Raw genomic sequence first — 22,602 nt, 5'->3', positions numbered from 1 at the left:
GTATGTTTTTAGGCTACAGGGAAGTTGCTGGTAAAGAGGGAGACAAATGGAAGAAGGGATAAAGCAATGCAGAAAGTTTGAGAAGATAATGGGGGGAGATGGAATTGAAAATTAGCCTTAAACCCTAGCTGGGCACTTTTTTTCTCTGAGAACAAAGGGAAGGAAGCCAGGGTGGCGCTAACCATTCCCCAGTGCGTTCTGTATGTAGGGCACTCTGCATTGTGCGCATTTTCCCATCCCGTCCTCCCAACTCCCCTGAAAGGTGGGTTCTGCTAGTGATCCTGATTACAGATGAGGAGATGGAGTCTGTGAGGGTAACTTTCCTACGGTCACAGAGCTAGTGGAGCTAGCATTTGAGCCCAGGAATTCCGATGCCAGAGTCTACATCCTAATTTCTGGTAGAATGTTCCTTATTTTGGCTTTGCCTTATGTTTCTTCCTGATCAGATTCAGTGTATGCATTTCTGACCAGAACACTACATAAGTGACACATCCTTCTCAGGCATCACATCAGAAGGCACTTGATGTCTTTCTGCCCCTCAGTGGTCACTCTGTCAAAGTGCATTCAATTTCTCCATTTCATAGTATCTTTTCCCTTTCAACTAACAAGCAATTTGAGTGGATAGTTCAGAACTTGGTTGAATTTCTGTTCCTACCCCACCCCACCGGCGCCCCACCAGCACCTTCTTCACCACCACCTCCTAGCAAGGTTGTTAGCTGGCAGGGTGATGGTAATAAGGAGGGGCAGAGCCCTTGAGGAAATGCAGGGGGTGTGAAATAGCCCTGCAAGGGGGAGGCTGAGGGAACTTCAGTTTCAGAAGCAGGAAGTTAATTTCAGAGGCTGGAGGGGATCCATGAGCAGTGGCCCCAGTTCACTTGAGGGCATGTTTTCCTGCAGCCATCTTGACAGCCTGGGTGTAGGAGTAGAGAAGACAGATGGTTGGGATGGCTAGACTGATCCAACATTGGGGAACTACCAGGTGGATGTGGCAGAAGGACAGAGAGCGAGGACTCCGGGGTGCTGGCAAGAGAGTGGTTGACATATGTGCCCTGCAGTCTGGGCTGAATGGGGGAGGAAGTGAAGCCAAGAGGGAGAAAGAGTCACTGGGACGTGGGCTGGGCTGCGAAGGGGTTTATTGAAGTAATTGCTGGTCACTGAATCCCACGGTCTAGGAGTAGCCAGTTCAGGGGACTGGGAGGAGAGATGGCTTGGACCAAATCTGGCTGGAGGCAAGATGGAAGGGGCTGGACTTCGAGCAACCGAAGAACCTTTGTTTCCCCAAGGAGCAGAGGCTGAGAGAGAAGACCACCCTGGCCCGGGCTGAGGAGGGAGGCTGTCTCGGGCACAATAGTGTCTGATCAACAGCTGTGAGAAGTGTTCAAATAAACGTGATTTTGTAAAAATGAAGAGACCTTGGAGATTATTTTACCAGGACAGTCGCTTCACTTTAAGGGCAGGAAAGAGGTCCACACCTCCTCCCCCACCAGCCTGGGTGGGGTTCAGACCCAGGGGCTTTAAATTTAAGTTGGTGGCTCTCTTGAACCCACCACCACGTTCTGAAGCTAGCAGAATGTCTTCCTGACTGGTTTGTTGTAGCGCAGAGCGAGTCTTGGTTTCCTACCTGGGTTTGAAGCACAGGGGCAGGAATGGCGTTCCCACGTGTCGGTCACTGCTCGGTGCATTCTTTTTTGATGGATGAATCGGTGGGAAGAGCGCCTATCTTAGGGAAGAAGGATCCCAGGGAGTCCGAATTTCCTAGTAGCGTTCTTTCATTCTATATTCTTGGGGATCTTCCTTTCTTTTGACTCTTACTAAAGCAAGCACTGCTCTGGACATGTGGTGTATGCTTTGTCACCAGAGCTTTGTCTGTAGATGTACTAATTAAAACAATGCTTTTCTCAACCCAGTTTCACAAGGAAGCTTGTTTCTCGAAGACCATGAGCTGCACAAAGTTAAGTTGGAACCCACTTAAAGGCGAAAATTAATTCGGAGCTTCCTTTTATTTGATCAGGCAGCATCAGGGTGAGGAAAAGGGGACAGAGATGCTGGGCCTCAGCAAGCATTAACAGAGGCGGGCTTATCTTCCCCAGGAATATTCCACTAAGAAATAGAAAGGTCTCTGATGGAATGTAGCTCAGCTAAACCTAGCCATGCCTTACAGTTTGCCTTTGTAGTTTAAAGGACAGAGTAAGCTTGTGGTGTCAAAGGCATCCTGTGCAAAAGGTGCCATGTCTCTGAGCTCTGGAAACATCTCTGCTATTCTAGGTAATGAAAGCAGAACTAGTCTGAGAACAGCCTGGAAAACCAGAAGTAGCAGTTCTATTTCTGTAAAGCAGAGCCTTTTGTGTGGCATTTTTGCTGAAAGCTGGGATCAACACTGGTGACAACATAACTAAACCAGAGATCACCGGTAGAATCCGAGTGGCTAGGTACTAGGAGATCTCCAAAATCCTTGCACCTTTTTAATGACCGAAACAAAAAACAACCTCTATTTTTTTTTTTCAAGGAGCCTCTATGTCCATACAGAGTTCCTATATCTAATGTTCCATCAGAAACTTAAGGGGAATGCTTACTGTCCTCACCTTACCTGTTTGGACGTGTTTCTGCCACTTTCTTTTCTTTTTTTTTTTTTTTAGATTTTTATTTATTTATTTGACAGAGAGAGACACAGTGAGAGAGGGAACACAAGCAGGGGGAGTGGGAGAGGGAGAAGCAGGCTTCCCGCGGAGCAGGGAGCCCGATGCGGGGCTCGATCCCAGGACCCTGGGATCATGACCTGAGCCGAAGGCAGACGCTTAACGACTGAGCCACCCAGGCGCCCCTCTGCCACTTTCAAGAGGTGTTGTCACTTCTCCAAAGACAGTGGAGGTGCTCTCCACTGAGAGCAGTTGAGGACTGAGGACCTCAGTTGTGACCACGTGGTCCCAAAAGTAAGACTGCTAAAGAAAATATGCTCACCTGAAATCCATCTTGAATCTTAAAAAATGCTATCAGTGACTATGCATTTGATTTATAAAGAAAACAGAGTATGAAATACATTGTTTTGGGGCGCCTGGGTGGCTCAATCGTTAAGCGTCTGCCTTCGGCTCAGGTCATGATCCCAGGGTCCTGGGATCGAGCCCCACATCGGGCTCCCTGCTCCGCGGGAAGCCTGCTTCTGCCTCTCCCACTCCCCCTGCTTGTGTTCCCTCTCTCGCTGTGTCTCTCTCTGTTAAATAAATAAATAACATCTTAAAAAAAAAAAAAGAAATGCATTATTTTTCCCTTTAAAAAATATGTATATATTGTAAGTAATATGTGTATATTTTAAGTAATCTCTATGCCCAACGTGGGGCTCAAACTCAGGACGCTGAGGTCAAGGGTCGCATGCTCTACCGACTGAGCCTGCCTGGCACTGCCCCCCGACCCTAACCTTTGTCGACAGCTGTTGAATGTCAAGTTGATCTTGGCCTCTGACCTGACTAAGATGCTTTTTTCCACTTTTCCCTGATTCCATTCTCACGATTCACTCTTAGTGATCAAGATGCTTTGGGTTGTTTGTCCTGCAGCAGATTTGTTATGTCCACACAGAATCAGTTATCTTAGTCATTTTAAAGTTTCCAGCTAGAGGCACCCCTCTCAGCCTCCTACCAATAGCACAATGAGGGGCACCTAAGTGGCTCAGTCGGTTAAGCATCTGCTTTCGGGTCCTGGGATCGAGCCCCGCATCAGGCTCCCTGCTTGGCCAGGAGCCTGCTTCTCCCTCTCCCTCTGCCCTGCCCCTCCCCTTGTGATCTCTCTGTGTCAAATAAATCAATCAAATATTTAAAAAAAAGCACAGACACTGGATTTGTACTAAAATTTGTGTTGCCATGTGGTTCTAATCATTAGTCATCCAGGTCATGGTGGTGGCTGACGGAGTTTACAAGTGATAGTGAAAAATACACCGGGAAACTTTCAATCCGATGTGATAGGAAGAGGGGAAAGTAAAAACAGGAGGCCTGGCATGAACTCAAGTGACCCTTCTTCAGCACGACCCCAGCGTGTGGACATGACAGGCTGCAGTTGGCAGGCGGTGCTTGCCGCGCGAGAGAAAGCTAAAAACATAAAACACCTGTTCGCGTAAGGTGACGCAGTTAACCGATCAAAGGAAACAACTGGCTAGAGAGAAAGAATTTTAATCAGTGGGTTAAAAAATGTACGTAACCGTGTTGAACATGATATATGTCATACTGAACTCTGGCTAATACATGAATTGTTTTCTCTATGTGGTAACACCTTAGCATGAGCAAACCTGATAAATCATTGACCATTCATTGCTAGAAAGCTTTGACGGAAGACTTTTTTTGAACAAAGCACACTCCCAGAATATGTTTAAAATAGAATTTGAACTCTTAAAATTGATTTGCACATAATTTTAGAGAGAATGTCTACTGGTTAAAATGTATATCTGGGCTGTAGGTTCATGAGCACACACTTCAATTTCTGACAAAGGAAGCTTTTCTATACATCATAATAAAATTTTACTTTATGAAAAAAAGTAATCTAATTCATGAGGTATGTATCGTGAGGGCTTGCCTGCAATGTGAGCCCCTGGTGTAAGGTCAGTGCATGATGAGCACACGACACAGTATACCGCAAGTGCACGAAGCTCCCGATCATACAACTCCCCTCATTACAGAACGTGTCTGACCCAAAACACGGCAGCCTATGGATATGTGTATATGTGCAAGGATGGGTACACCGTCATGGTGGCGCGGCCTCTCTTTGTGGCAGGATATCTGTGCCTGGACCAGTTTGGCTTCATATCTGGAACCGGCTCTTGGCTGGGATTTGTGCTTCTCTTTGGAGAGCATGACACTGTAAATCCTGGCTTCTCTGTCTGTGCAAACAAGATAAAAAGTTGAATCACTTTAGGTTGAGATTTCTAAAGTTATAGTTAGGGTTGGGGTTGGTTTTAAAAGGAGTTAGTGAGAAGTATTTGCATTTCCCCCCAAATACCAAAGTACAAAGTAGTTGATGTGGTTCCAGGGCAGAGGTGAATCAAGCATTTGCCCTAGGCCTTCAGAGAGATGAAGAAGGGTCCTTAATGGCCCTGAGTTCAACCACTGCATTTCATAAACTCTCTAGAGACATTACACAAAGAGAACTTAATCTACAAGATAGGAGACTGCCCCACTGTTTGTGACTCTGCTTATCTATGTCTGTGAGTTAAATGCCTATGTCTCTGCTAGAGAAATGTTCCGCCAGAAAATGGAGGTGGGGGCGCCTGGCTAGCTCAGTTGGTTAAGCATCTGCCTTCGTCTGCCTTTGGCTCAGGTCATGGTTCTGGGATCCTGGGATCGAGCCCCGTGTCAGGTTCCCTGCTCAGCGGGAGTCTGCTTCTCTCTCTGCCCCTCCCCCTGCTCGTGCTCTCTCTCTCTCTCTCTCTCTTAAACAAATAAATAAAATATTTAAAAAAAAAAGAAGAAGAAGAAGAAGAGGAGGAAGAAAATGGAGGCAAAGGTAAAAGCCTGGATGGCATTCACCTGCTATATCGGGTTTAACTGAATCCCTGGTTACATGTTGCAGCCTAAGAGGTTCCAACTGTGGGATGTGGCTTGAGCAAACTGGGGACGTCCTGCAGTGAATACCTCCGAGGAGAGGGGGCAGCTCATGGCTCACCTGCCTGTCAGGACAGAAATCCTCTTTGAATTTACCTACACCTGTCTTCCCACTGCTCTCCAGGCTCTGTGATGTCATGGTGAGTGGACTCTATCTTGCCACCCCTCCTAGAGGATTGCTGCCTTAAGGGAGGGATCATGTCTTACAGTCCTCAAGGGGCCCCGCGTCTTGTAGGGTCTCCATAAGACACGGATGGGTAAATGGGAGCACTGATCTGAGAAGTCCCGAACAACAGCCTTGGGAAAACAGCAGGGTCCTCCCCTTGGGAGAACTGTCCATTCTCTCTCTAGTATACCCATGTTAGTCCAGTGGTTCTTAATCTTTGTTCGTCCTGGGCGCATGTGAGTGGCACCCTCCCATAGACTCCCCGGGGCTGACTCGACAGCTTACTAGCTGTTTCTCCACCTCTTTTTCCTCCTTCTCAGGAAAGAAAATGCAAATGCAAATGAGCAAGAGAGATGTTATTAGAGGGATAAATACTAACTCATTCTAACTTACTCTTTTAAAGAAGCAAACCATTCACAAACATTGGTATTGAATGATCTCTGGGACCTCTGGACGTGAGGTACCTCACGACTGATGGCGGCACCCCAGTTTGTTGTTAACATTTCTGAGGGTTGAGAACCGCTGCATTATTCACTATCACTGTTACCTCAGCTGCTGCCACAGACTTACAAAATAACAGCCGCCTAACAAATGTTTGCTAAAATGAAACTAAATTCTCCAGGGTAAGCTTTTTGCTTGAGGTGGGATTCCTCCCATCCTGCGGCACCCTGTGGGGCTGTGTCCCTTGGTGGTCAGGTGGCTTAGGTGTTCTCCTAAGCGGAGCAAATCCTAGAAGGTGAAACTGTGGACTGTGGATCACTACCCCTCCAGATCACGTCATACCCTTGAAAGCCAAATCAAATTAGTTGCTGGCATACATGTATATACATCGTAGGTGAAATACCTGCATTCTCTCTTTATTCTTCGTCAGGATCAAGGAGGCCATTTTTGATGGGTCCAGGGAGGTGCCCTTGTCTCTCCCACGTAGCTGTGACGGAGATAAATGAACACGTTCTCACTAAAGCTCCCACTTGCACAAGTGTGATTACACAGAACAGACCCTGAGTGTTTTTTATTCCTGCATGTTAAGTCATTACGGTACTGTAACACGGAAAGAGAGGCAAGCCACATATGAATAATAATTTGAAGAAAAGAAGGAAACTAATATTCATGGAGTGCCTACCATACGCCAGGCACTTTACAGTTTCACATCTAATTTTCTCAACAATGTTTATGATGCATGTATTATTACCCAGAAACTGAGTCCCAGAGTGGTTAAGTAACTCATGAAAAATGATAGTGAGGCTGGAATTTGAACTCAAGACAGACTTGAAAGCTGTGCTCTGGCCGCCATCACACTAGACCCCAAATGACGCTCAGTGTGGGCCGTGCTCTGCGGGGGTTCTTCAGTGTAACACAGTGGGACCGCATTATATCACTGCTAACCACAGGGTAGCATTCTGCATGAGAAGGGCCTATTACGCACCCTATCCACTAAGAGTTATCTTATATTTAAGATACTTATTTTTAAGATATTTATATCTTATTTTTAAGATACAAAACTTATTTTTAGAATTTTTTTTTTTTTTTAAGATTTTATTTATTTATTTGACAGAGACACAGCGAGAGAGGGAACACAAGCAGGGGGGAGAGGGAGAGGGAGAAGCAGGCTTCCCGCCGAGCAGGGACCCCGATGCGGGGCTCGATCCCAGGACCCTGGGATCATGACCTGAGCCGAAGGCAGATGCTTAATGACTGAGCCACCCAGGCACCCCTATTTTTAGAATTTTTTAAGTTTACTTTTTATTTTTAGTAATCTCTACACCCAGTGTGGGGCTTGAACTCATGACCCCGAGATCAAGAGTGGCATGCTCTTCTGACTGAGCCAGCCAGATGCCCCACCAAAACTTATTTTTATACATAAAAAACCCAAAGGGGCACCTGGGTGGCTCAGTCGGTTGAGCATCCAACTCTTGATTTCAGCTCAGGTCACGACCTCAGGGTTGTGAGATCAAGCCCCACATCAGGCTCTGTGCTCAGCAGGAGGTCTGTTTGAGATTCTCTCTCTCCCTCTCCCTCTGCACCTCCCCTTGCCTCTCTCTCTCTCTTAATCTAAAATAAATAAATCTTAAAAAACCCAACCAAACAAAGATTTTATAGCCACCCAATTCCAAAGTACTAACAAACGACTGGGCACCTTTCCTCTGTGCTCCTACTTCATCCTACTCTCTGATGTAATTCCCTGCTTCCTTGTTAAAATCCCCAGTAGACTCTAAGGTCCCTAAGGCGGAGACAGTGTTTTGTTCAATGTTGCATTCCCAGCTTGCAGTAGAGGGTGTAGCATGTAGTGGTTACATAGTTCGATTTGTTGAATGCAAGGATGGACAGATGATGCAGCAGCCTGTTCTTATGTTCTAGGTGTAAAATCACAAATCAATGGTTGTCAGACTTCAGTAGTGTCTAATCCAAAATATTGTCAATGTCCCCAGTAATTTTAAGGTTCCCTTGCTCCCTGTGGCACCAACAGGAGGGTCACACAGATAGAGGCCTATTGTATTCTTCGGCCTATGGAAGAGACATATTAATTGGAAAAATCAGAGAATCTGCAACAAAGAGTCAAAGATGGAACAGGATAGAGAGCTCAGAAATAAACTCATGCATATACGATCCATTAATTTTTTTACAAAAGAGTCAACATATACAATGGGGAAAAGATGGTCTCTTCAATAAATGGTATTAGAAAAACTAGATATCCACATGCAAACCATACCCCATCTTGTACCATACACTAAAGTCAACTCAAAATGGATTAAAAACTTAAACTTAAGACCCGAAACCATAAAACTCCGAGAATAAAACATAAGGGATAAGCTCCTTGACACTGGTCTTGGCAATGATTTTTTGGATTTGACACCAAAAGCAAAAATAAACAAGTGGGACTAGATCAAACTAAAAAGCTTCTGCACAGCAAAGGAAATCATTAATCAAATCAGAAGGCAGGGGTACCTGGCTGGCTCAGTTGGTAGAGCACGTGACTCTGTGAATTCAAGCCCCATGGTGGGGGTAGAGATTACTTAAAAAAATTTACCCTACCCCCAAAAAAACAAAATCAGAAGAAAACCTATGGAATGAGAGAAAATATCTGTAAATAATGTTATTCAGTCTTAAAAAAGAAGGAAATCTTGCCATTTGTGACAACATGGATGAACCCGGAGGGCATCATGCTGAGTGAAAGGAGGCAAAGAGAGAAAGACAAATACTGCATGGTATCACTTAAGTGTGCAACCTAAAAAAAAGATCAAATTCGTAGATACAGAGAGCAGAATGGTGGTTGCTGGGGCGTGGGGAAATAAGGAGAAGATGGCAAAAGGGTATAAACTTTCAGTTATTAAAGAAAAAAAAAGTAACTACCTGAGGTGGTAAATGTGTTAATTAACTCAGTGCTGGGAACCCTCTCACTGTGTGTAAATATATCAAATACCATGTTGTACACTTTAAATATATTACCCAAAAAAAGTTCTGATAAATTTTCTATGAATGAGTTAAAAAAAAAAAAAAAAAAGGCAAGCAAAACTACTACCTCATTCAACCTTGGTTTGTCATTTCGCATCGTGGAAGAACTGGCATTCTCTGAATTTCTGAGAAAGGTAGGCTGTTTTTGCAGAGTAGAAGCAAACCCTGCCCTTTCCTGGAAGGATTGAGTGCAAAGAGAATATTTTTCAATTGATCCATTGCAATTACTCTACTCATAATTGACCCAATTCACTCAACAGTAAAATCTCCACGTCTGAAAGCATTTTCATCGTTAGGAAGCAGGGGGCGTGGAGTGGGGATGACAGCTGGGAGGAGACTGGGAAGGAGCCTGGCATCCCTATACTGGACAAGGCCGGACACCTGAGCTACCCAGCAAGCCTGGACTGGCTCCAGCCACCACTTCTCTAGTAACCACCATGATCAAAACCCGTGCCGGAGTGTAGAACAGAATCGGTGGGCCTAGGCTGAGATCTGCTCAGAGATGTCCAGAGGACTCATGGAAGAGCTAAGAACTCAAAATAGCTTCCTTCTACCCCATTCCCCATTCCCTTTCTGGTTTAGAGTAAACTTTATCCCCTTGTCCTGCTCTGTCCATGGAATGCTCTTTGACCAGAGCCTTCCTACCGGGACATCTTCCGTTAACTTTAACTCCCTCATCAAATTATTTTTCTGATACTGTTCATTTCGCTGTTTCCTCGTCTGAAGTGGCTTCTTTTTTTTCTTCTTATACATCTTCGTCTTTTGATTCACCTATTCCAGAAAGCACAGAGAAAGTCGTCATTGGGGATTCCAGAGGTACACCCACCCACATGGAGCCCTTTTCCACAGGACACTCAAGCCACAAGGGCTAACCCAGTACGTGGGCCCCATGGTGCTGACCTCCTGCTGGTTTGGGGAATAAACAGTTCAGGTACCTCCATAGCAGAATCCACTCCCCATTTAACATCCCCAAATCCCACTACTATAGGTATACTGCCAAAGGGGCAACTATACCAATAACCAAGTATCTGTGTTTCAAAATATAAAACCAGATTAGTCATGGCAATAATGTCAGGTACAGATAATACTGATCATTAGGTATGTGGTTAAAAGATTCAGTTTGGCTGGGGTGCCAGGTAGTTCAGTCAGTTAAGCGTCTGACTCCTTTGGCTCTAGTCATGATCTCAGGGTTGTGGGACTGAACCCCTTATTAGGCTCTGCGCTGGGTGTGGAGGAGCCTGCTTAAGATTCTCTCTCTCCCGCTCCCTCTGGCACTCCCCTCACCCCCCCAACCCGCTCACCCTCTCTCTCTCTCAAAAAAAAGACAAAAATTTTTTTTAAAATTTAGAAGATTCAGTTTGGCTATTACCACAAGGTGGCTTTAATAATTAAGCAAATGAAGCTCAGGACTAATTATCCAGGGACCTATGGTGTGGTGAAGCTTATACCGATGTAAATCCAGCTGAAAAACTTATACGGTCCAATCTCATTTGGCTGGCTCCACCTGGCACAGCCTTAAGCTCAACTTATAATGGAGATATTTCTTAATGCAACTAGGAAATCATGTGCATAATGAATTATAACAAATATTTTGTTGTTTCTAAAGCTTTTATATCATCTACATAAGAAAAAGTCTGAACAAGATGGGGCAAAAAAAATACTTAATATATGGAAATATAAAACTATCTACGACTACATGAATATACTTTTTAAAAACGTATGGGTCAGGGTGCCTGGATGGCTCAGTTGGTGCAGCATGCAATTCTTGATCTTGGGGTTGTGATTTTGAGCCCCATGTTGGGTGTAGAGACATAAGTATAAACATAAAGTCTTAAATAAATAAATAAATATGGGTCATTTTTAACAACCTCTATCTCTTAAGACGGTTTTCACTTTTTTTTAAAGATTGTATTTATTGGGGTGCCTGGGTAGCTCAGTTGGTTAAGCGTCTGCCTTCGGCTCAGGTCATGATCCCAGGGTCCTGGGATTGAGCCCCGCGTCAGGTTCCTTGCTCAGAGGGGAGTCTGCTTCTCCCTCTCTCTCTCTGCCCCTCTCCCCTCTCATGCTTGCTCTCTCTCTCTCAAATAAATAAAATCTTTAAAAAAGTAAAAAAAAATAAAGATTGTATTTATTCATTTGACAGAGAGAGAGAGCACAAGCAGGGGGAGCGGCAGGCAGAGGGAGAGGGAGAAGCAGGCTCGTCACTGAGCAGGGAGCCCGATGCAGGGCTTGATCCCAGGACCCTGGGATCATGACCTGAGCCAAAGGCAGATGCTTAACGACTGAGCCACCCAAGCGCCCCTTTTCTACAGATTTTAGCTGGAACATTCCACCAAATTATCCAGGAGGGTCATATTTTCCTTAAGGCTGCTACTTCCTGGGGGTGAGTGTCTATACCATCTTACCTCATGTGCTGTGTTCAGTAGGTGAAGAGGGAGACCGTCTGAGAGGGAACTGTCAGAACCACTGGTGCTGTTTCCAGAAGGAAAGAGGAAAGGGAAACAGCTGTTATTAATGTCTAGGAAGGGGAACATTTACCAGACCAGCAGCATGGGATTAGGATATCCAGTCTGCTACTTGCCCCCAGTGCCTGCATTTCGATGACTAAGAATTCTTGACAAGCACATTCATTCATTCATCCTGAACATGTACTGCACGCCAGGCAGTGCATCAAGCACAGGGATGAACGTGGCAGAGCCCCTGACCCCACGGAGTTTGCAATCCATGTGGCAAAATAAATACTGGCCAGGTGGGCCAAGCTGCCCTTGGCAGCGACCGTGAGAGGCTGGAAGATTCTTAGTGTGCAGCCCTGGACAAGACCAGGGGACTGTGATTTGTTTGAAAGCAGGGTTTGTTTCATTCATTTCTGTCTGGCCGGTACCAGTTCAGAGAGCAAGGATCCTACCAGGTACTCTTTAAAACTGCGTTGAATATACACATAAACATATTTGATAACAAGGATTCTGTAGGTCGGAGACCAGGAATACTACTTTCATTATCCCAATTCCTGCTTCAAAAGTTGTGGATGCGTGCCCAGACTGATATAACGTCTTCCCCCACAAACGGGCAGCCCCCCTTCCTGCAAGGGCTAGGATGAACAAGGGCTGAACGAGAGCTCAGATAATCCACCTTGCTGCTTCTATCACATCCACTGTTCACGTGTCACATTGTATTTTCCCCTTTCCTGGGGTGTGACCGGCTAGAACTGGGAGCTGTGCTCTACCACATGGCCTCCATAGATAAAAAAATGTCTTAGGCACAAAACTCAGATCTCCTCGGAAAAGATGGCATTTCAAACCATTCTTTTGCTCACGCCTTTCATCCTGTTCACGCTCCCCCTCCCTCCCTTTGGCGCACAATGAGGAACCCCACAGTAAGAGAGCAGGAAGAAAGCCCTCTCTTCTCTGATCTAATTCCCAATTCCCTGTTCTCAAAAGGCTTGTCTAGTCTGAAGAGTAGCTTTTGAGGCCATTGGATAATAGTCTCTCAAGTCCCTTTCGGAGATGACGGAAGACTTTAATAAACAGGATAAAAGCATTAGATGCGGTATGCCCCAGAAAATGTTGAAGACCATGTAGGTGCACACACAGGGCACACTCAAACTCGGCTTGGACACTCACAGTCTGCTTTTCTGCGTCACGGTGGGAACGGACAGGTGGAGCCCCGTGGAGGCTTGTGACAGCCGGCTTCCCGATGCAGATGCTGGCACACTGGTTTCAGTAATTCTGACCTCACCGTATCAGGGTATCCCTAGATACTAGAATGCAGTCCCCTGTTTCTGAGGTGACTTCTCCTGGGCTCTATCCTAATGGGTTGACATCCAGGGGCATTTTGCTGTTGAGGCTGAAAGTGAAGCGTGGTTCGTGCAGTGGTCCCAGAGAGTTAGGCAGAGAATTCTGGGAGAGTGGAGGAGGCAACATGGTGAATGGGCATACTGCCTGGCCTGACGCTCTGATTTAAGGTTCCTAAGGAGACATTTCGGAGACTCAGAACTGCAGAACTGCTTCAGGGCCCAGATGTCGATGTGCCACTTAGAGTAGGAGGGAGACCAGCCCCTTCGCCCTGTCCACTGCAGTCTACAGCGCCACCTCTGGCCGAGGACTGCCATGTCCAGCCCAGAAACCTGACTGAGGGCAGCTGGGGCAGGCTTGAGGCACCCTGGCCAGTAAGCTGGAGTAGAAGGTGTTCTTGCACACCTGTGAGACACCCACCCACCTGGGGGCTTCCTAAAATACTTGTGGAGAGTGTGGGGCTGAGATCCTTCACACTAAATTAGTTCAATAAATATGTATTGAGCTCTCCCTATGGGCTGGGTACTGTTCTAGGTGCATGAGATACAAAGGTGAACAAAATAAAGATCTCTGACCTTGTGGAACCCACATCTTCGTAGGGGAAACAGACAATACATAATAAACACAATAAAGATGTAAATGACATAGAAGGACAGAGGTGATGAAATGCTTTGGGAAAAAGGAGAGCACCTCAGAGGGACAGGGAATGAAAGGCAGGGAGGCAAAGGCTGGGGAACAAGTGGCAGTAGTACAGTAACAAGGGCAGGCCATATTGAAAATGTTGACATTTAAACAAAGACTTGAAGGAGGTGAGGGATGAGCCATGTAGATATCTAGGGGAAGAGCATTCTCGGCAGCTGGGACCGCTAGTGCAAAGGCCCTGAGGCAGAAGAGTGAGGAGGCCAGTGTAGCCATAGCGGTGTGTGAGAGGCTGAAGGTGGGGGTTATAAGGTGGCCAGATACTATAGCCTGGACTTTTTACCTCATTTCCTGGCTCCTCCTTACCTCTGTGACCTCTTAGAGCTGTGGTACCCAGCTTAGACTTGGACCTTCTCTTTACTCTAGCTGCACTTGCTCCCTTGGGATCTCATCTAGTCTTAAGGTTTATTTTTTTTAATTTATTTTTTTAAAAGATTTTATTTATTTATTTGAGAGAGAGAGTGCATGCATGTGAGTGGGGAAAGGGGCAGAGGGAGAGGGAGAGAATCTCAAGCCAACTCCATGCCAAGCATGGAGCCCGATGCGGGGCTTGATCTCACAACCCTGAGATCGTGACCTGAGCCGAAACCAAGAGTCAGATGCTTAACTGACTGAGACAGCCAGGTATCCCTAGTCTCTAGGTTTAAATATCATCTATCCAATGATGACCCTATTTGACCTCTCCACTGAACTCCAGACTCATATATTCAACTGCCCACCCAATATCTCCATTTAGATGTCTAATAGACATCTCAGAATGAACATGCCTAACACTAGCCTCTGGATCTTCATCACTCCCCTAACCTTCTCCACCCCCTTGATCTTCCCCATCTCAGTAAAAGGTAACTCCATTCAACCAATTATGGACTCATTCTCTTTCTCTCATGCTCCATATCCAATCCACAAGAAAGTCCTAATGTTTGAGACTTCAAAATATATCTAGAATCCAACCAATTCATACACCGCCAACCACTACAACTACTCAGGTCTAGACCACTGTCTGTATTTACCTGTATTATTGCAAGAGCCTCCTAATGAATGTTCCTGCTTACACACCTTCCCTCCCTACAATCTATTTTCCACATAGCAGCCAGGGTATTCCTACTGAAACTAAAATCCAAGTCAGAACATGACACTTCTCTCCTTAAAACCTTCCAAAGGCTTTCTACCTCCCTTGGAGTAAAAGACAAAGGCTTTACAATCGCCTAAAGGCCCTACACATACTGCCCGCCCATCTCCCTAACTTAGAAATGAGGCTGTCAAAGAACAGGCACTCAATACATAGTTGTTGAAGAAATGAAATATATTTAAGTGTGCCAAGATTTATTCAATATTTTGCACCTGAGGTTCAAAACCAATGAAACAAGAGCAAACAATAATAATAATAATAATAATAATAATAATAATAATAATAATAATAGAACTTCTCTGGTTTTTCTTTGAAATGAAGTTTGTTACCTGGATTCAATGTCAGACAAAGAGATGTCACTCCAACTTCCTTCTAAATCCATATCTTGTCCAAGTTCATTGAATTTCTTACGGATCTCCTGTTGTAAGAGCTCTTTAAGCTCTGCTAAACACTGCATGAACTGTGGAAGTGAAAAAAAAGAACATTTTTTATTATTTATTTATTTATTTATCTATCAAATATTTACTAAGTATATGCTGAAAGGCAATTTATTTATTGCTGGGGACATAAAGATGAGTGGGCTATCACCTCTGCTAGTAAGGACGTATTAACATATAAATTACATGAGCTGTAGTAAGTGTCTCTAGGGCAGAACATCACTGAACACTGCTTTAGGCACTTTTCTCTGGCTAAAGGCAATAATAAACTTCTTAAATAATGCAAAGGTCTGATTTTTTTATTTTTTTGAATAGCAAGGAAGGAAATGTTGGAATGGGTTTGTTCAGATTTTGGCCCACGGCAGATGTGATTTAACAGGCCATGTTGTGGTCGCATTCTCCTTTAAATATGTTTTATTAAACAGTTGCATCCAGAGCAGTCTGTACCAGTGTCCCCAGGGCCATCTGAGAGGGGGCATGAGAGAGGAGTTAGATTGAGCCCATGAGCACAGACTCCCTTTTGAGAAGCTGAGCGATGAAGGGAAATAGAACTACCCTCCTGACTCTCTGCTAGAAAAACAAGGCCAAAGGAAACCCGTGTATGAGTCAGGACAGGGGCAGCTAAGAACACGTGCAGTTGAGGAGAAGAAGTAAGAGGACGAAAAAACTGAGGACACAGAAAAGGAAGAGGGAATGAATGCAAGACCTTAGGGAGGCCATGGAGTGGGGGGCTGGCAGGTGCGCAAAGGGCAGGGTTTGTTTTGGAGAAGAGAAAGGACTCCTGCTTTTCTGAAAAGCAAAGTGAGGGAGAAGTGTGCTGACGGATAGTCGGCACGAAGGCTTCTACCTTCTTGGCAAGTTATGAGGTCTTGCCATTTGCGGAGAGTGTGCAGGCTGGGGGCTTTCTTACTTTTATTGATAATAAAAACTTCTGAACGATATTAAGAAGAAAATAAAGACCACCTATAATCTCATTGGGCTGACCCTGGCCCCATGTGAAACTGGTCCCAGTAGCATCACCACTGTTCTTGAAAGCCCATTCTTACCTTGGTTCGGTCAGGATCACAGAAATCCAGAAGGGTGTCACAAACATGGTAACCTAGAGACTTCAGATCCTCAGTGGTAAAGTGAGTATCTCTTTTATTGCCTGAAGAAAAAAATCCATAAACATTTCTTATTAAATCCTAATGAACAAATGCAATCTAATTTATGAATATTTCCTGAACAACACCACCTCTGATTCTAGAATATTGTGCTTCTGGACAGGGTCTTTCTCCCTCTAGTTCTGGTTTGGTTCAGAAGAATCTTTGACAATGAATAAGTCTGCAGTCATGTGGCTATAGTTACTGAAGTTTTACTCTACGGTAGGTGTTATGCCAAGGGCTCTATGTGCATTATCTCATTAGTTAGGACCTACAAGGCGGGTACTACTGTTATTGCCAGTTTTTTAAAAAATGAGGTTCGCAGAGTTAAGTAACTTAGCCAGGATCACACCACTTGGAAATGGAGCTGAAAGTCAAACCCGGATCTGCCTGATTCCAGGTCCTGAGCAACCGCTATGCTATATTGCCCTGTCAAGTATTACATTTCACCCTCAAATTTAGGTTGTCAAATTCAGCAGAAGGCACAGTTAGGAAAATCCTCTAGGTCAATCATCTCTCCAGCATTCAAAGGGATTTCAGGCCCTCCGTGCTTTGCCTGGCTTCCCCTTGCCGTGCTGACCTATGATATACAAACAAGAGCTTACCCAGGGTGGACCCCCCAAAGGTAGACTCCATGGTGTAGCTGTTGAGGATCCCCATGCGCCACATCACAACTCGGCCCGTTCCTTCCTTGCACTTTTGCACCTTAAAGTTACAACTATGAAAAGAGAACTAAAGAGAAACCCAAATCCTCTGTTAAACATAAACTGGCAAACGTTAAGATGCCTAAGATTCATTACTACAATACAAGAATGGTTTCCTGGGGGGGTCTATATATTATTTCCTAACATATGTTCCATAAAATAGTAATTTTACGGGATGTTAACAGGTATTACAGAGGAGAAAAATGAGTACTGTGGTCATGTTGGTCAGAAGAAGGAAGGACTAATAAAATTACACAGACTTCCTATGCAGGATCTCTCAGAGCATTCAGTATGTTATTGTCGACTGTGAGTCTCCAAAGGGGAGAGAGTAGATTCTGTTTCTTACTGCCCATGACCTTTTCTTCCCTTTCCCACCCTTCCCGGGGACATTTTGCAGGACGAGGGTGCCTTGAACTCCTGGTTGTGAATGCTGGCTTACTTTGCATTCAAGACATTTTTCTAAGGTTTCTTTCTACCCTTCCCCAACTTGAGCTCTTGGATCCAGTTGGGTTTATCCTCTATCTGGATTCCGGTATGCCTCACCCCTGTAATCTCTGCCTGGAATTCTCACTCCCTCTTACTTAATGTTCTCGGCTTGGAGTTCAATATTCTCCATTGTCTTTCATGACCACCCCAACCCTCTTTCCTTACTGGGGGTTTGTAACATACACTTGGCACCCATCCCAACCTACCATATCCTGCTGAAAATGCCTTACAGTTGGAAGGTATCTCACCACTTAGCGGTTTTTAAGTTGTGCACCCTGGAATCCAGGGGTTCTATTGAGGAGCCTCGGGCATTCCTGCCACAAGGACTGAAGGAGGCAGAATGGGCAAGGTTCCAAGCCCAAGCCCTCTATCTGTCTTCAATTAGTGTAGCTCTGCTTTTTTTTTTTTTTTTTAAAGATTTTATTTATTTATTTGACAGAGAGAGACACAGCGAGAGCAGGAACACAAGCAGGGGGAGTGGGAGAGGGAGAAGCAGGCTTCCCGCGGAGCAGGGAGCCCGATGCGGGGCTTGATCCCAGGACCCTGGGATCACAACCTGAGCCGAAGGCAGACGCTTAACGACTGAGCCACCCAGGCGCCCCAGTGTAGCTCTGCTTTTAACTGTTTTAGATACTGGGTTCTGGATATCATTTTTTTTTAAGATTTTACTTATTTATTTATTTATTTATTTATTTATTTATTTAAGAGGGAGAGAGAGAGTGAGAGTGAGAGAACACAAGCGGGGGGAGGGGCAGAGGGAGATGGAGAAGCACACTCCCCGCTGAGCAGAGAGCCCGACTCAGGGCTTGATCTTGAGACTCCAGAACCATGACCTGAGCTGAAGGCAGGTGCTCAACCGACTGAGCCACCCAAGCACCCCTGGATGTCATTTAAAAAATGTTTTTAATTATTTATTTTTTTTTTTTACAAGATGAATAGTTGGACGTCATTTTATTTAAAGAAAGAATTCCCTGGGGCACCTGGGTGGCTCAGTCAGTTAAGCATCTGGCTCCTGATTTTAGCTCAGGTCATGATCTCAGGGTCATGGGATCAAGCCCCACGTGGGGCTCCATGCTCAGTGGGGAGTCTGCTTGAGATTCTCTCCCTCTCTCCACCACCTGCTCGTGCTCTCTCTCTCTCTAAAATAATAAAAAAATATAAAAATAAAATATCTCTTGGGCGCCTGGGTGGCTCAGTCGTTAAGCGTCTGCCTTCAGCTCAGGTCATGATCCCAGGGTCCCGGGATCGAGTCCCACATCGGGCTCCCTGCTCGGCAGGAAGCCTGCTTCTCCCTCTCCCACTCCCCCTGCTTGTGTTCCTGCTCTCGCTGTCTCTCTCTCTGTCAAATAAATAAAATCTTTAAAAAAATAAATAAATAAAATATCTCTTAAAAAAATAAAGAGATCGCTGGCAAAAATAGACAGGAAGACTTAAAAAAAAAAAGAAAAAAGGAAGGAAGGAAAAAAGGGAGAGAGGAAGGAAGAAAAGCTTCCTCTTTCCTTTTTCTTATTTAACAGATAAGAATAGCAGATATAAAATATTTGTCTTGGGGTACCTGGGTGGCTCAGTTGGTTAAGCGTTTGCCTTTGGCTCAGGTCATGATCCCAGGGTCCTGGGATCAAGCCCTGCATCAGGCCCCTTGCTCAGTGGGGAGCCTGCTTCTCCCTCTCCCTCTTCCCCTCCCCCTGCTTGTACTCTCTCTCACTCTCTCTCTCTGTAAAATAAATAAAAATAAAACCTTTAAAAAATAAAATATTTGTCTTATATATCTTTATGGGACAAAATGTGTACTATCATTTAAAAACTTTTCTAAATCCAACCTAACTTCTTCCTTCTAATGACAATTACATTTTGTGGATCTATTTATGATACTGAAAACCCACTTCTCAGCCAATGCAGGTACTCTGTATATGCCTAACTGTCAGAGCTGGTACTCAGCCAACTGTTTAAGGCTTTAACTTGTTTTTATTCACTTGTTACTATCTTACAGTTATTTGTGATCTTTTTTTAAAAAGATTTTATTTTGAGAGAGAGAGAGAATGAGCAGCGGGAGGGGCAGAGAGAGAGGGAGAGCTGAGCAGGAAGCCAGACATGGGGCTCGATCCTGGGACCCTGGGATCAGGACCTGAGCCGAAGCAGACGCTTAACTGACTGAGCCACCCAGGCGTCCCTGTGACCTTGTCTTACAGAAACTATCCTGTGGAGGCTCATTCAGTATTAGCACTTTGTTTATCCTTCAATCCCTTCTTCCACTGCCAACCACAGGATTAAAGAGGACAGATTATTGGGACACCTGGGTGGCTCAGTCTGTTAAGCGTCTGCCTTTGGCTCAGGTCATGATCCCAGGGTCCTGGGATCGAGTCCCACATGGAGCTCCTTGCTCAACAGGGAGCCTGCTCCTCCTTCTCCCTCTGCTGCTCCCCCGCTTGTGCTCGCTCTCGCTCTCACTCTGACAAATTAAAAAAAAAAGATCTTTAAAAGAAATACATTAAAAAAAAAAAAAAAGAGGACAGATTATCTACTAAGAGTTTGAACTTGTGCCCAAGCAAAGCAGCCCTGCAATTTTTAAAAATCATCTTTATTGAAGGGCACCTGGGTGGCTCAGTTGGTTGAGCCTCTGACTCTTGATTTTGGCTCAGGTCATGATCTCAGAGTCATGAGATCGAGCCCATGTTGGGCTCCACGCTGGGAATGGAGCCTGCTTAAGATTCTCTCTCTCCCTCTCCCTCTGCCTCACCCGCTCTAAAAAAAATCATCTTTATTGAGATATAATTCACATATCATAAAACTCATTTATTTAAAGTACACAATTCAATGATTTCAGTATATTTACAGAGTTGAGCAGCCATCACCATAATCTAAGTTTAGAACATTTTCATTACCTCCAAAAAGAAACCCAGCACCTAAAAGCAGTCATGCCGCCCTCCTCCTCCCCGCCCCAGGCAATCACTAAACAACTTTCTGTCTCTACAGATTTGCCTCTTCTGAAGATTTCATAGAATGGAATCATATAGGGGTGCCTGGGTGGCTCAGTAGGTTAAGAGTCTGACTTTGCCTCAGGTCATGATCCCAGGGTCCTGGGATCAAGCCCCACATTGGGTGCCCTGCTCAGCAGAGAGTCTGCTTATCCCTCTCCCTGTCCCTCTGCCCCTCCTCCCACTTGTGTGCATGCACTCTCTCTCTCTCAAAGACATAAATAAAATTAAAAAAAAAAAAGGAATCACACAAAATGTGGCCTTTTGGGTCTGGCTTCTTTTGCATAGCATGCTTCGCCCATGTCTTAGCATATTCATACTTCTTTTTTTTTTTTTTTGCCCAATAACATTCCATTGTGTGGATATACCACCTTTTATTTATCTGTTTTTCTGTGGATATACAGAGTAATTCTTTTTTTTTTTTTTAAGATTTTATTTATTTATTTGACAGAGAAAGACACAGCAAGAGAGGGAACACAAGCAGGGGGAGTGGGAGAAGGAGAAGCAGGCTTCCCGCCAAGCAGGGAGCCTGATGCGGGGCTAGATCCCAGGACCCTGGGATCATGACCTGAGCCGAAGGCAGACACTTAACCGACTGAGCCACCCAGGCGCCCCAGTAATTTTTTTTTTTAAGATTTATTTAATTTACAGAGAGTGACAGAGGGTGCAAGTGGGGCTAGGAGCAGAGGGGAGAGGGAGAGAATCTCAAGCAGACTCCCTGCTGAGCATGGAGCTCAACACAGGGCTTGATCTCATGACCCTGAGATCATGACCTGAGCCAAAATCAAGAGTTGGACGCTTAACTGATTGAGCCACCCAGGCGCCCTTACACAGAGTAATTCTTAAAGCCACACCTTTCTAAATTCTTGAAGTCCCTTTCCAAAGAAGACATACAAATGGCCAACAGACATATAAAAAGATCCTCAACATCACTCATCATCAGGGAAATACAAATCAAAACCACAACGAGGTATCACCTTACACACACCAGAATGGCTAGAACCAAACACAAGAAATAACAAGTGTTAGGGAGGATGTGGAGAAAAAGGAACCCTCTTGCAGTGTTAGCGGGAATGTAAATTGGTGCAGCCACTGTGGAAAGCAGTATGGAGGTTCCTCAAAAAATTAAAAATAGAATTACCATATGATCCAGTAATTCCACTACTGGGTATTTACCCAATGAAAACAAAAATACTCATTCAAAAAGATATGTGCACCCATATGTTTATTGTAGCATTACTTATAATAGCCAAGACATGGAAGCAACCCAAGTGTCCATTAATAGAGGAATGGATAAAGCTGTGGTACAGATCTACAATGGAATATGACTCAGCCATAAAAATGAATGAGATCTTGCCATTTGCAACAACATGGATGGATCTAGAAGGTATAATGCTATGTGAAATAGACAGAGAAAGACAAGTACCATATGATTTCACTCATATGTGGAATTTAAGAAACAAAACAAACAAAGAAAAAAGAGACAAACAAAAAAAGTAGAGTCTTAAGCACAGAGAACAAACTGGTGGTTACCCGAGAGGAGGAGGGTGGGGGGAGGGGTGAAATAGATAAGGGGGATTAAGGGTACATTTATCACGATGAGCACTGAATAATGTATAGAACTGTTGAACCATTATATTGTAAAAACAAAACAAAACCAAAACCAGAGTAAATTCTTGAGGTCCAGGTTGCTGGGATTTACCTAAGAATGAAAAGAGATGCAAAGTGGCATATAGGGTGCAGTGAGTTCTTTTCTTCCTTAGTCAATGGATGAGAAATTACCTTATGGGCTTACCTTATCCGGTGCATTTTTGCTTAACATTAAAGGAAAGACTCGCTCGTGAAGCCAGTGCTTGCGATCGCTGCTGCCGCAGCCGTACAAGAAGATATTATTCTTGCGGCTGTGGCCATGGAAATCACAATACAAGAGAACCTCCCTTTCTTCCAGAAGCCTATTGAGGGGGGCAAACAAAGGACTCAGTGGACATCCAAATGCATGACAATAATCTTTTATAGTCTCTTCCTTAAGTATGTCTGT

General features: G+C 44.6%; 1 protein-coding gene and 1 long non-coding RNA gene across 5 annotated transcripts in view; one reads left to right on the top strand and one right to left on the bottom strand.

Annotated features, from left to right (window-relative positions):
- The window catches only part of LOC144379418 (uncharacterized), a 47,978-nt gene that overhangs the window by 7,455 nt on the left and 17,921 nt on the right, over positions 1-22,602 (top strand). The gene's annotated exons all lie outside the window — the stretch shown is intronic.
- AGBL2 (AGBL carboxypeptidase 2) overlaps positions 4,142-22,602 on the bottom strand; it is a 40,161-nt gene continuing 21,700 nt past the window's right edge. For 3 of the 4 annotated variants that reach the window (XM_036105128.2, XM_078058010.1, XM_078058009.1), the window contains 9 exons: positions 22,360-22,516; positions 17,005-17,131; positions 16,304-16,404; positions 15,150-15,280; positions 11,607-11,673; positions 9,847-9,972; positions 9,269-9,376; positions 6,593-6,676; positions 4,142-4,861 (listed from right to left, as the gene is read on the bottom strand). In XM_036105128.2, coding sequence (XP_035961021.2) covers positions 4,688-4,861; positions 6,593-6,676; positions 9,269-9,376; positions 9,847-9,972; positions 11,607-11,673; positions 15,150-15,280; positions 16,304-16,404; positions 17,005-17,131; positions 22,360-22,516 — 1,075 coding nt within the window. In that variant the 3' untranslated portion in view covers positions 4,142-4,687. The remainder of the gene's footprint in view (positions 4,862-6,592; positions 6,677-9,268; positions 9,377-9,846; positions 9,973-11,606; positions 11,674-15,149; positions 15,281-16,303; positions 16,405-17,004; positions 17,132-22,359; positions 22,517-22,602) is intronic. The other variant, XM_036105130.2, reaches the window with a different exon arrangement.

Source organism: Halichoerus grypus, chromosome 11, assembly GCF_964656455.1.
Source record: "Halichoerus grypus chromosome 11, mHalGry1.hap1.1, whole genome shotgun sequence".
Lineage (NCBI taxonomy): Eukaryota > Metazoa > Chordata > Mammalia > Carnivora > Phocidae > Halichoerus > Halichoerus grypus.
Note: the sequence above shows the minus strand (reverse complement) of the source record. Positions and strands in the feature narration are given on the sequence as shown.